The sequence below is a fragment of the Pinus tabuliformis genome, chromosome 9, assembly GCF_031772625.1.
Source record: "Pinus tabuliformis cultivar Carrire ecotype Pingquan chromosome 9, CPIR1, whole genome shotgun sequence".
NCBI lineage: Eukaryota > Viridiplantae > Streptophyta > Pinopsida > Pinales > Pinaceae > Pinus > Pinus tabuliformis.
The window spans coordinates 757885656-757899794 of record NC_142307.1 but is presented as its reverse complement, the minus strand read 5'-3'; the positions used below and the strand labels follow the sequence as shown (position 1 = coordinate 757899794).

Sequence of the window (14139 nt, the reverse complement as noted above, 5' to 3'; positions counted from 1 at the left end):
TATTGATAAATAGTTACTATCCACACAATAATTATTGATAATTTAATGAAAATTCTAAAAACACTATTCCAAAATAAATGAAAAAAAAAAAAACTATATACCCACCTACACAAAATAAAACTTAAAATTACCATATTTTACAAACTTACCACTCACTAAACAAATCGTTGATTATATACAAATCTTTGATTATATAATCTTTCATGATAAAATTAAATAGGAAAATCATGTAACTCTAAAAGAATAATCTTTAATAACTTGTTTCCATCCGCATACATGTAGATATATAAACAACTAAAACATTGTGCATGAGAAAATGAAGAAACATCTTTCATATTGATAACAAAAAAAGCTACGGATAAATCATATGAAAAAGTGAATCTACTTATAATTTAGAATCTCTTAAAAAAGCACAATGTAAGTATTTATATTTTAGAAAATATTTACCTACAAAATTATTTATTACTTTTCAAAAAATAACAAATTCATCCCCGAAAAAGTATAAAATAAAGTAGTGATAATGTTTTAAGTACCAACTCAACAGAAGGTAAGCTTTGTACATTGAAATTCAGAAGCCCTGTAAACTTTGTGCATTGAATGAATTTCAAAAGCCCTGGTTGAGCTCTCTATGCATTCATTGGGAAACTATGGGGAGATAATTATCAACTCCCCAGAACCAGAGAGTGGGTATATCAACACATTAAAAAACAAAAAAACAAGCAATGAGGCCATCCAACAAAGCTAATTCAGATAAATACATTGTTCCAGATTAGAAATCTAAATTAAGCTCTCAGTGGAGCAAAAATATTGATATCAATTGGTTACTTCAAAGCCAATCTCAAATTCAAAATGCCGAGAAAGAACGCAAGAGATCTTCTGTGGGGTATATTACCCATGTCAGTGCAAAGCTACAAATATACAAAGGAAAATTTCAGGGGAAATTGCAGCAGGTACAACTAATTCAACAGTGAAATACATGGAGAATTTTCAGTTATATGTATAGAATTAAACAAAATCTAACATTCAAGTGACATTTAGACACAAGAAAATGATTCACAGCGTCACTCATCAATTGCCATTGTTGCCTTGCCCTGCCCTGCCCCCTTTTCCTACCTTGTAGAAATTAATTAGCACATCAATTGAGACCAGGCAAGTCTCTCTTTTGTTCTGTTAATTCCGGGCAGGTATCATCCAATATACAATATCTACTGATTCTACTACTGCAGTCTTTATTTTAGCGTCCAGGACAGACAGACTGATTTTATCACAGATTTTTATTTTCTGCATGCAGCAGCTACGGAGGCAGACACGTTTACAACAGTGACACCTGCCAGTTGAACTTGTATGCGCCATGACAAGTAGCTTGGTGTTATGGAATGTGTACTTGTGTGATTTCTTCTTTGTCCCCAAGCCGTGGGAGAAAAGCTTCCCCAAGCATAAAGTATTCTTCTGATAGATCCCCAGCTGAAGCAATTAGGGTTGGCATCTGGTCATGATCAGAGGGGATCTTCATATGGGGAAAATTCTCTTCAACAAAATTATTGAAAAGCAATTCTTCCTGATCAATAGTCTGAGTTTCATCTATTAATCTCTTGGCCTCTTCCTTGTGGACATCGTTTTCTTCTGGGGTTTCGGTAGTGGGTGCAGGGTTTTGGAATTGGGGTTGATGGGTAGAAAGCCCGAAAATCTTGGTAAGGGGTTTTGTCTCGGCCAACTTCGCAAAGTCGACTTTGAAGCTCTGAGCTGCGGATTCATCGGCAGGACATGCTCTGTGGCCTCCGCCCCCTTCTAGGTTTTTTCGAAGCCGTCCGGCATGGGTTATTATACGGAGCTCCCCACCGTTCTCGTACCCTTGATCGACATGATTTTAATTCCTGTGCATTTACTCTGCAAGAAACTGTAAATCCGTAAACCTATACTGCATACCTACCAAAGTTTATGTGTATGAACCAGCCTGCTGAGGGGAAGATGTATGTCCTCGGTTGAACAGAGCTTCAGTTCGGCGGGTTGCGGGTTGCAGAGCACAGTGATTGCGGGTTGCAGCGCTTCATTCCGGCGGGTTGTGGGTTGCAGAGCACAGTGGTTCTGGGTTGCAGAGTTTCGGCTGGGTCACGATTTCGTTCTGGCGAGCGAAATGCAGTTTTGAAATTATGTTATTATGTTTTGGGCCGTATGGTGGGTCCCGCAACGGCTGCCGGAAAGGTCTCCGTGGTCGCCCGCCGGAGTTTATGATGTGCCGCGGTTGGTGGGCCCCGCATACTCCACCGGAAACACACGCTGGCCGCCGGAGTCCCGATCCATGGTTATGTATGCCATCCCACTGACGTGCACCACATACATAGATGGGCCAGCATTTAAGACTCAATATATGGCTGGTTAGCCCTTGCCGACGAACGTGTGCAAAATTCTATTGCGAAGAACGGATTGAATTACAACGAAAACGGAGGGAACGGAAAAGTCTACGGTGAGGCAGAGAAAATAGCAACCTGTAAATGAATTATTTTGAGTTAGTTTTTTTCAGTAAATAATATTTTGAGTTAGTTGTTGGAGATAGAGTTGTTTGAAATCAGAAGGGAACATTCTGACTATTTTCAATACCAGAATTAATTAAATGATGCGTGGGGGAGTGTTTTTTTCCATCAACGTGCGCAAAATTCTATTGCGAAGAATGGATTGAATTACTACGAAAACGGAGGGAATGGAACAAGTCTATGGTAATGCAGAGAAAATAGCAACCTGTAAATGAATTATCGTTCCGTATTGGGAGCGAACTATTTTTTTGTTCCAAAGTATGTAATACAACTAAGGTTGAATTGAATTATTCACGCTAACGTAGAGAAGTTAACAACAAATTTGTGGTGAATTAGGAACGAGAACGCAGAGAAAAAGAAAAAATTGAAATGAGAATGGCAAGATTGGGTAAATGTCAAAGATATATAGCAACGCTAATGCTTACCGTTTTGATTTCATGGACTGTGTGGATTGATTTCTATGTGCTTGGTTTGATTCATCTCTACAATACTATGGCTACGAATGCGTGTGATAATTATTTTCTAGAGATGGATGGAAAATCGAAGGGCAAGCGCTTATAAATAGACACTCTGAAACCGAACCACATCTTAAAAAAGAGTGAAGAAGTTTAATTCCTTGTGAGAAATATGACGATGATAAGGGTTGTGAATTTTCTTCTGTCCATCATGCTAATGATGTTAAGCAGCTTATCCTCTTCTCAGGCAGCGACAAGTACAACACCCTCGGGTATGAGCATATTGGATTAATGTCGCTTTATATAGTTGATGATCTGATTGAATTATATAGTTGATGGTGTGATATGATATGATTGAATTATATAGTTGATGGTCTGATACGATGGCTGTGATGATTTGCAGGTTTTCCGTTTGCGTTTCTGACTATAGATGCGGAGAAAGCAGCTGCAAGAAAATATGATTACATTGTAGTTGGAGGGGGAACGGCCGGCTGCCCCTTAGCCGCAACGCTGTCTACCAAGTTTTCAGTTTTGCTGGTGGAAAGGGGAGGATCTCCTTATGGAGATCCTGAGATTGAGAACGCCGATGCTTTTGGAAAGCCATTGGCTGAGACCGACAATTACACTTCCATAGCGCAGACGTTTATTTCAGAAGATGGAGTGAGTAATGCGAGAGCGAGAGTTCTGGGTGGTGGAACTGCTATCAATGCCGGCTTCTACAGTAGGGCGGGCTCCGAATATGTTCGTAATGTGGGATGGGACGAGGGACTTGTAGAGGAGTCGTATGAATGGGTGGAGAAGCAGAATGCCTTCAAACCGTATCAACTGTCGCCTTGGTCGTTGGCTATCAGAGATGGCCTCCTGGAAGCAGGGGTTCTTCCCTACAATGGCTATACGTTGGATCATTTGGATGGAACCAAGATCAGCGCCTCCACCTTCGACAACAAAGGCAAAAGACACACAGCAGCAGATCTTCTCAGGTCAGCCAATCCCGACAATATCGTAGTCCTTCTCAATGCTACCGTCAGCAGGATTCTCTTCGAAGGTAATTCATTTAAACACAGGACATTGTTTCTACGTCTTATATTTCTCCAGCACAGTACTGCCGTTGCACACCTTTCCTTGCTAATATATTAACGTAGTTTTCAATTATTTATAATCGATATTGGAATAATAGCTTTACATCCAGATCTGTAAATATAGATTGAGTGTTTTGAGGATGAATCGGGTCATGCAAATATATATTGAGTGTTTTGTGGATGAATTGGATCATGCAGAAGCGAAGGATAGCTCCTCTCGGAAGCCGAGAGCCAGTGGAGTTGAATTCATGGACCGCCATGGTCGGTCTTATCAAGCTTTGCTCAATGAAACGTCAAGCTCCAGCGAGGTAATCCTTACTGCAGGAGCCTTAGGCAGTCCCCAGCTGCTCCTCTTGAGCGGAATTGGCCCATCCGAACATCTAAAAGAATTCAATATTCCTCTAGTTCTAGATGCGCCCATGGTAGGCCAAAGGGTTCAGGACAACCCGCGTGCATCCGTAAACTGGCTATCTCACAAATTCTACACCATACAAGCAGTGGGTATCCTTAAAGCCTCTCAAAATTACATCGAGTCCTTGAGCACCTTCGTCAATGGCACCCTATCCTTCAACAAAAACAACGTTTATAGAGAGGTCATTTTTGAGAAGCTGGCATTTCCGTTATCCAGAGGACAGCTTCGGCTACGTAGCACGGATCCTCGAGACAATCCGTCTGTTCGATACAACTACTATTCTGACCCTCTGGACCTCCAGAGATGCATGCAGGGCGTGAGGGTCATAGACAAACTCCTCAACTCACCGTCTCTGCATAGATTTAATGCTAATTCCACTCATGACTTCAACTTTACTGGGCAGCCGTTACCAAAGAACATGTCGGATGATGCAGCCGTGGCTCAGATCTGCCGCGATACGCTTGACACAATTTGGCATTTCCATGGAGGATGTGAACTTGGCTATGTGGTTAACGAGAAATATCAGGTCAACGGAGTTGAGGGTCTCAGGATTGTGGATGCCTCAACATTCACAGACGGCCCTGGAACCAATCCACAAGCAACCACTATGATGCTTGGCAGGTAAGAACAATAACATTCCTAATATTTCAGTTGGGCTTCTATTGCTCTTTTGTAGCTATGCCTTATATAGATGAATAGGCATCGGAAACAATATTGCTGATGTTGAGCGTGCATGCAGGTATGTTGCGAAGAAGATTCTTCAAGGATGGACGGACTGAGGCACAACAAATGTTAGTGTAGGTATTCCCTTTTATCGTTTAGGTTAATAAAGAGTCAGTTCAGAATCCTCCCGTCTTGCTTCACCTAAAGCAACAGGTGATTTGATTTTCTTTAATAAAGATTCTCGAGCATAGTCTCACTTTGGTAGTTAGGGTAGAAATTCATTTTTAATACATTCAATGTATTATTCTTAATGGAGATCGCATGACATAGGCCTTGGGCCTTAGAACAAGAAGTTCACACCCTCTTCCAATTATGCGCTCATGAGAGCCAAATCATTGTAAATGTCATTTCTTGATTTCTACTCTCTCCCATATCACATTCAATGTATTGTTCTCAGTTAACATCACATGTCATATGACTTAGAACAATAACCTGGCTCTCTTTTTGAATTATGTGTTTGTAAGAGCTGTAAATGTTATTTTTTTCTATTTCGAATCATTCCTCAAATAAAATATAATCATTTTTAAATGCATAAATTGGGTTTCATATAAAATATAATTATTTTGAAATACATAACTTGTGGTTTATTGTTTGTTTAATAATTTTAATAAATGATAGTTTAATTTTAAAAAACAATATTATCCTGATGATAAACCACACTTGTTGGTTCGAAACGCGTCGACAAATGATTTATCTTGTGATTTACGCCGAAGAATTTCTCATAAATAATATTATCATTAATTATAATTTGATAAATTTGATTTTTTTTATATATTTTAATATTAATAAATTGTTAATAATATTAAAAAAATATTATTTCCTTCCCAAAAATATAAATAATTATATTTGTATCCCAACAAAATTATGAATAATTATGAGAAGTGATTTTTAATAAATACAAAATTAAAATTTAAAATAAATAAATAATGTTAACTTTATTTACAATTTACTATATCTTTTTTTATATAATTTTAATAATTAAAATTTAATTTACAATTTATTATATTTTTTTAATATCATCTTAATAATTAAAATTTAAATATTAATCCCACAGGATGTTTGGAATCAATGGAAGCTGGTATGGAGAGCTGAAGCACCTCCCAAAATCAAATTCTTTCTTTGGCTACTTTTAAAAGGGAAGGTTCTAACAGCATAAAATCTAATGAAAAGAGGACCTATAATGGGTCCCTCTCGATGCCCGAATTGCTGCAGCTCAGAAGAGACTCTTCATCATCTGTTCATAGACTACCCTGTAGTTGAGGAATGCTGGAGGACGATGGCATCACTCGGGAATGCTCCATGGGAGCCTAAGGCATCTATTGCAGACACTCTCCTTTGTTGGAAGAAAAACTGTCCGTGGAAAGGAAAACAGAGTAAATTATCCCAAAGGATTTGGAACACCATGGCAATAACTCTCCTATGGCGAATCTGGTTAGCACGCAATGGCAAGATCTTTCAAGGGAAAAATTGCAATATCAGAGTTATGTGCCATAAAGCTAGGATCTTAGCGGCATAAACAATCACAGCCCATACCAAAGGCAAGATAGATGTCACCAACTACAGCGTTGAAGAGAGAATTATGATTAGCCATGTGCAAGAAAACATAATCAGTGCTCAGGAGATAAGCCAAAGGAGGGTGCAAATGAAAGAGACAAACAGGACATGGAAGCTGAGAGTAAAGGAGGAGGAGTTCGCAAAATGGCTGGGAAACTCCAACAGGTTCTTACTGTTCTTCGATGGCGCATCTAAATCTAATCCTGGCCAAGCAGGGGCAGGGAGCCTAATCTACAATGCGAATGGCGAAAAAATTCTTCAGTTCGAATGGGGATTGGGAGAAATATCCAATAATAGGGCAGAAGGCTTAGCTTTGTATCAAGGGCTCCTTCAGCTGATCAAGATTGGGATAAAAACAGCAGTAGTCTTCGGGGATTCAGCAATAATCATCAGGCTCATGGTGAAACGGCAAAGCACACCAAACATCCTCCTGCAACAGATCAACCACAGGAACCAAATCCTCCACGATTCCATGCAAGAAGTCCATTACTACCATATCCTCTGTGGACTAAATAAGGAGGTTGACATGTTTGCCAACAAGGCATGTGAGCACTCCAAGGGCAACATGTACTGCAATAACACCTCCTCTTTCCAACCGATCCCATGAACCACACGCATTTAGTCAAAGCGCATTGTACTGCCGCTGAAAGCATCTATGACTACCGCCAAACAATCAGTGCAAGGGATAGAACAGGTATGGCTGAAAGGAATTTGATCAGAAATTGGATTGGGAGATCTGCCCAGAGCGTGGGAATCCGGCGAACTGCAGGAGGAATTCATCCCGCCAGACAGACCTCATGTGCCTATCAGGATATCCTCCTCCAGTGCAAAGCCGAACGAGCCAGACCCCAACCCGGAAGACTCTACAGCACGGAAGATTAGTCACATAGAAATCGATTAGCCATGTGTTGCAGTTGTAGATTTTGGTGTTTTCAGTTTGTAAGAATCTATAGTAGTGAAAGATGCCTCATAGGTAGGACCACTAGAATCAGGACCAAGGAAAGGGAATTTTTTGTAATTCCTTGGATCCACAATGCTCAAGAAGCACTATATGTACGGCAAGCTGCCCCCCTCTTCTTTTTTCAGATTAATACATAGCAACCGAACTTGTCAAAAAAAATAAAAAATTAAATATTAATAATAGTAAAAAAATTATAATTCTTTCCCTTCCCAAAGCTATAATAACATGAAAAATCATTATTATTATGGATCATTAAGAGGTCATCTAGACTGAATAAGGAATATTGTGTTAAAGGAGTACCAAAATTAGAGGCAAAAGTGTTCCTTATTCATTTTTGTTTCATATGGTGTGCTTGATTTTGGTCCAAATTTTGACTTAGATTTACCAATTAATTATATGAAGTTAAATTTCAAATTATTTTCATACTCAAAATGGCATTGATGCATAAGGTTTAAAAATATATTCATAACAACAAGTATTTGAATATGGACCTAAAATAGAATATTTCAATATCAACTCTTTATATATCAATAAAACTATTGGAAGTAAAAACATTTCAATGGTGGGCATATGATTAAGATATGCAATTCCTTTCACCCACAACATAAACTTGAATAATGACACACACAAGCTCACACACACACACACAACAATCCGTGTAAAACTAACTAACTATCATGTCCTAGAGGGTTCAAGTCCTTGGACGTGCACACTTTTTTTCTTTAAGTGCAAAAATTAAAGAAAATATTGCACCTTAATAGGTTTGATCCCTCTCAACATATGAAAAATATTAACTTAATATGAATGTATACTAGTATTACAAACAACTTGAATTCAAGTGCAGCTTGATGATTGATGAATTTAAGTATAAAACCTCAAATAATGCATAATTCCACCTTCTCCAACCAAAACTATAACTTCCATATGGCTAGTTCTATTTTATTGGTGTTTTTTTTCTTCAAAGGAAACTAAGACCTTTAATTACTCTACTTTAATAAGAACATAATATTAATGGAAAAAGCTAAGTTAATTACGTTAATAAAAAAATTAGCTTCACATACAATATTGCAAGTTGAAATGTATTATGTCTCACCACACATATGTATAAAGAGATTCCATACATGCCAAGAATTGAAATGTGCATCCATCTACCCAAAGTGAAACTTATTGGTCCATGACAAACATTTTGAAGCACCGACACCAAATTTAAATTCAACACAATGTTGATTCAGTGTAATTGCAAAATTTAAAAATACACTTTCAATTAAGTTGCAGCATAACTTGATCAAATACACACCTCAAATTACAGGGATATACTATAGTGCTAGTTGATAAGCATTGAAGGCTTTCTACTTTTGACATGAAGAAAACTTATCCAAATACTTCACAACATATAACATCACAAACAAATCCTAACCTTCACCTTCACTTCCTTGGGACAAGATAAAGCACAAGGAACTAACAATGGTTGTTTTAGTTACATTGAAATATATTAAACACATATTGGTGACATGAATTTCAGGATACATACAAAATTAAATTTGGACACATAACATTTGAAAGTGAATATGCCAAAAACATGTGACACTCTTGCTTTCCTATTCATGTAATCATCTGGTTTACATTGAATAACTAGAACAACGTCCTACGAGATCTTCAACAACATTTTTGTAGGTATTCAAGTGAATGGATGAAGTTGATTATAATTTTTCGAGTAAAAGAGATGGTCAAGCACTTGTAGAGGGAAATAATTACAGTGCCTAAGGAGAGAAACATTGAGAAGGCTGTGAGAGATAGATCTGTAGTCCCCACTAGATTCAATGATCTGGCATAACCATCATAACCATTATTTCAAGCTTATAGATAGAACACTCAAAATATAGATAAGATGAAGATAAATTATTTCCAGAACAAATTTTTTTTTCATCAAATATAAATAATGTGACACTTTATATATAAGATGTGAAAAAACATACTTATATTATTCTTACCCAAAAAAAAAATATATTGTTATGTAGGGATTGATGGAATCACAAGTTTTAGTTTTGAAATTTGTATAATTCAAGTGAATAGGGGGTTTTCATTGTGCTAAATCCATTTGTGTATTCAAAAGAACATTTTAAACAAAAAAACCCTCACTAATTGATCCAAAATTATATTTTCAAATTTAAGCAAAAGAAACTCTTAAACATAAAATAATTAAACAACACCAATGTTAAAGGAAAAACTTATCCACCTTACTACAAAGCAGTTAACATTGCAATATATAATATAGAGACTATGTGATTGAATTCTAAAGCTCTATATCACCTACCCATAAGATAACATTAAATGTTACATAATATTGTAAATATGTAAGCTTGCTCAAGTGCTACTCATTTTTTTCATCACACGTAATGTTGTAGGTTGTTAGTTGATCTGACTCCATTGTATGTGAATTTCCCTAAGATTATGAGAAAGGAAACATGTAGAAAGATGACATTGTAAACCATTTATTAAACAAGTGATATCAATTTATTAGTACTAAAACATTACCAAATAACCTAAAAGTATAATTATTTATATTTCATTTTTAAATTATAATTATAACGATAGTAGATAATTTAAGACATTTTACAATATGATGTAATGAGAAAAGGTGTGTTGAAACGATAATCATTACTTATTATTATTCCCTTCCTATGGTAGTGCAGGGACTATAGCAATCACTTGACATTCAATTTCTATTAGTTTGTGTTGAACAACCCTCTTTAATAAAATTTAACCAAACTTTCAAGGTGGGAATTTCAGTTCACCAAAATTTAACCAAAGTTTTGAATTGGACCTCTTATTGGAAACTCCACATTTCTCAAGGAACCATTACAATGATATCCGAGGTTTATACTCCACTTACTAAGTATTTTTTCATTCACACTTTTTATACTTGGACTAATACTGGGATTAGTCTTTTCCCTTAAATGCTAGTATAATATTATTAATGATCTACATGATTGGTCACCCATTTCCCCACCACTTCATCATTTGTTTTGTTGTCACATCATACCACTTGGACACTTCATTTATTGTCACTTCTCCGCTGACAAGATTTTCCTCTTTTTCCATATGGATCCCCACTACCTATTTGTTTGCTTGACAATTTCAAGAATACTTATGTAATGTTGTCTAGGAATTATTCCATCTCCTCTCCATTTACCTTCATCGAATCCGATCTGCAAACATTTATCCTACACCATCTTGTGCGTGAAGCATGACCTTCCTGCCATGAAAAATAATGGAACAACTTCCAGCCTATTTATGATCCAGGTTTCTCCATCTCCACCCAGAGAGCACCTTCTCTACATGTCATCCAGTTCAAATATTTTTCTTCTTGCATATACAAAGACATTGCTTAGCAGAGCTCCTAACAAGAGCAAGAAACTGAAGTAAGTGATATATTGAAAATAATTTATTGGTAAAGTGACATACTGGAAACAATTTATAAGTAACATGTATTAAATGAAATATATATATTCCATGACTTAGATGTGACACTAGTGACAAGAGTTCCAATATCACAAACAACAGTGGAGATAGAATTTCATACTCAAAGTGGTATTTAAAAATATATATTAATACTCAAAGAGCCATTTAAAAATATATTAATAAAACCAATATTTGAATATGGATCTCAGATAAAATATTTCAATATCAACTCTTTATATATCAATAAAGCCATTGGAAGTAAACCAAACTTATTAAGTCCCTATAATACTAGTGTAGCCTCCTTATTTTTATTGTTAGTTTAGCCCCCTTATTGTTAATGTTGTGCCCCATAGAAGCCCAATATTGTTATCGTTGTTCCCTTCCATTAGTATTTTTATTTAGGCTCTGATTATATTGTGAGCACCAAAATTAGAGGCAAAAGTGTTCCTTATTAATCTTTGTTTCATATGGTGTGGTTGATTTTGATCCTAGTTTTGAATTTTGTTTACTAATTAATTAATATGAGAGATAAAAATTGATATGAATAGAAAGCTTAACCTGTAAATAAAAAAGAATTTTGAAAAAAAAATTATTGTTAAAACATTTTAATAATTTTTTTTCTTAATAATATGAGGGAAACATATAATTATTTGCATAGTCAAAGTGGAATTGAAACATAGATTTTAAAAATATATTAATAACAACAATGCTTTGAATATGGACTTAAAATAAAATATTTCAATATCAACTATTTGTATATCAATAAATTAATTGGAAGGAAAAACATTTCAATGTTGTGGATACGATTTAGATATGCAATTACTTTCATGCCTAACATAGACTTGAAAAAAGACACACACTGGCACACACACATACATAACAATCGGTGTAATACTAATTAACTACATGTCCTAGAGGGTTCAAGTTCTTGGACATGCACAACTTTTTCCTTTTAGGTGCAAAAATTAAGGAAATGGTTTCACCATGAGAGGTTTGATCCCTCTCAACATATGACAAATCGTAAGTTAATATAAATTTATACTAGTATTACAAATAGCTCAAATTCAAGTGAAACCTGGTGAGCTTGATGATTGTGATGGGTGTAAGGTGGATTTAAATATAAAACCTCACAATAATGCATATATGAATTCCGCCTTCTGTGACCAAAACTATAACTTCCATATGGCTAGTTCTATTCTATTGGTGTTTTTTTCTCCCAAGGAAACTAAGACATTTAATTAATATACTTTAAAAAGAACATTATATTAATGGAAAATTTTAAGTTAATTATGTTAATAAAAAGTTTAGCTTCTCATATAATATTACAAGTTGAAATGTCTTATGTCTCACCACGCATATGTATAAAGCAATTCCATCCATGCCAAGCATTGAAGTGTGAATCCATCCACCCAAAGTGAAACTTACTGGTCCATGACAAAAATTTTGAAACATCGACACCAAATTTGAATTCAACACAATGTTGATTGAGTGTAATCGCAAAAGTTAAAAATACACTTACAATTTAAATGCAACATAACTTTATCAAATATGCACTTGGGATTACAGGGAGGACCATGAACTAACAAAGGTTGTTCTAGTTACATTGAAATATATTAAAGCCATATTGGTGACATAAAGTTCACGATACATACAAAATTAAATTTGGACACATAACATTTGAAAGTGAATATGCCAAAAACATGTGGCACTCTTTCTTTCCTATGCATGTAATCATTCGATTTACATTGAATATCTAGAACAACATCCTACGAGATATTCAAGGGAATGGATGAAGTTGATTGCAATTTTTCGAGTAAAAAATATGGTCAAGCACTTGTAGAGGGATATAATTACAGTGCCTAAGTATAGAAACATGGAGAAGGTGATGAGAGATAGATTTTTAGTCCCCACTAGATTCAATGACCCGATGTCCCTCTTTTACCATCGTGTTGCCTCACTCATTCAAAAATTCTAGATTGAATTTGTTTCCCACAAAACACAATTTACTCATAAAGTCTAGTTCATTGCTTCCTCTCTTATTGCACAAATTTTTAGACACAAAGTTCTTGAATTTCCTACAAGTCTCACAAAAAATGTTTGGATCCTAATGCCTATGTAGTTTCTCTATGTGACACATGTTGTATATTATAATGATTAGGAATTTCCTTTATAAATATACAATTTTCTTTTATATTGTCTTTCTCCCCCTTTAAATGTACATTTCTCACGAGCTAGATGTGATTTTTAGAAAATCCAATTTGTATTTATATTTTAATTTTTTTATCCCTTTTTCTCCTAATCACTCCTATAAATTTGACATAAGTTGGTGGGGTCATAATGTTTTTGTAATTTATCTTTTGTGGCACATGTTGTCTCAGAATGTGTGAAATCAAAATGTGATACACATGTCCTTATATTCTACCATTTTGTTTTGTTTGTTGATTTTTCTTTCCATAATCCATTCTCAAAGTTTGACACAAATTGGTTTGATCATAATGATTGTGTAGTTCCTCTTTTGTGACATGTTCTACATGGGAGTGTGCAAAAACAAACTGGGATACATCTATTTCCTAGTGTCTTGAAATTTCCTTTTCCACTATAATTTTTTCTTTGAATTGACTTTACAACTATAAAAAAGAACGACATTTTTCTTCTCCTCCTTTAAATATGGGTAAGTTGAAGCCCTTTCTTGTGAATTAAATATTTTCATGGGATGTTGAATTTGTGCTTTTAAATATTTTGTTTTTTGGTTTTATGGTAATGGTTATGTATTTCCTTTTTAATGACATGTGTTCAGTTAGTGAATGTGGAATCATTTTTACACACATTTATTTTGTAAGAACTTGCAATTATGTTTACAACTATAGAATAAGTTATTTGTGTTTGTTTCTTAAAAAATGGGTAAATTGAAACATGTTCCCCATATTGCCACAAAAGAATTACATGACTAGTATGCCAAAGG

General features: G+C 35.3%; 1 protein-coding gene across 1 annotated transcript; it reads left to right on the top strand.

Moving 5' to 3' along the window:
- Window positions 1–2998: 2998 nt before the first annotated feature.
- On the top strand, window positions 2999–5601 carry LOC149150931 ((R)-mandelonitrile lyase-like). Its single transcript, XM_089440064.1, has 4 exons — window positions 2999–3258; window positions 3390–4031; window positions 4264–5098; window positions 5217–5601. Exons 1-4 carry the CDS (start codon window positions 3159–3161, stop codon window positions 5254–5256), a joined length of 1617 nt encoding a protein of 538 aa, XP_089296190.1. The 5' UTR covers window positions 2999–3158; the 3' UTR covers window positions 5257–5601.
- The last annotated feature ends 8538 nt before the right edge of the window (window positions 5602–14139 follow it).

Coding starts and splice junctions, on each gene's coding strand:
- LOC149150931 (XM_089440064.1), top strand. CDS start 3,159: ATGACGATGATAAGGGTTGTGAATTTTCTTCTGTCCATCATGCTAATG. Junction 4,032..4,263: donor CAGCAGGATTCTCTTCGAAG/GTAATTCATTTA, acceptor TGGATCATGCAG/AAGCGAAGGATAGCTCCTCT. Junction 5,099..5,216: donor ACCACTATGATGCTTGGCAG/GTAAGAACAATA, acceptor GCGTGCATGCAG/GTATGTTGCGAAGAAGATTC.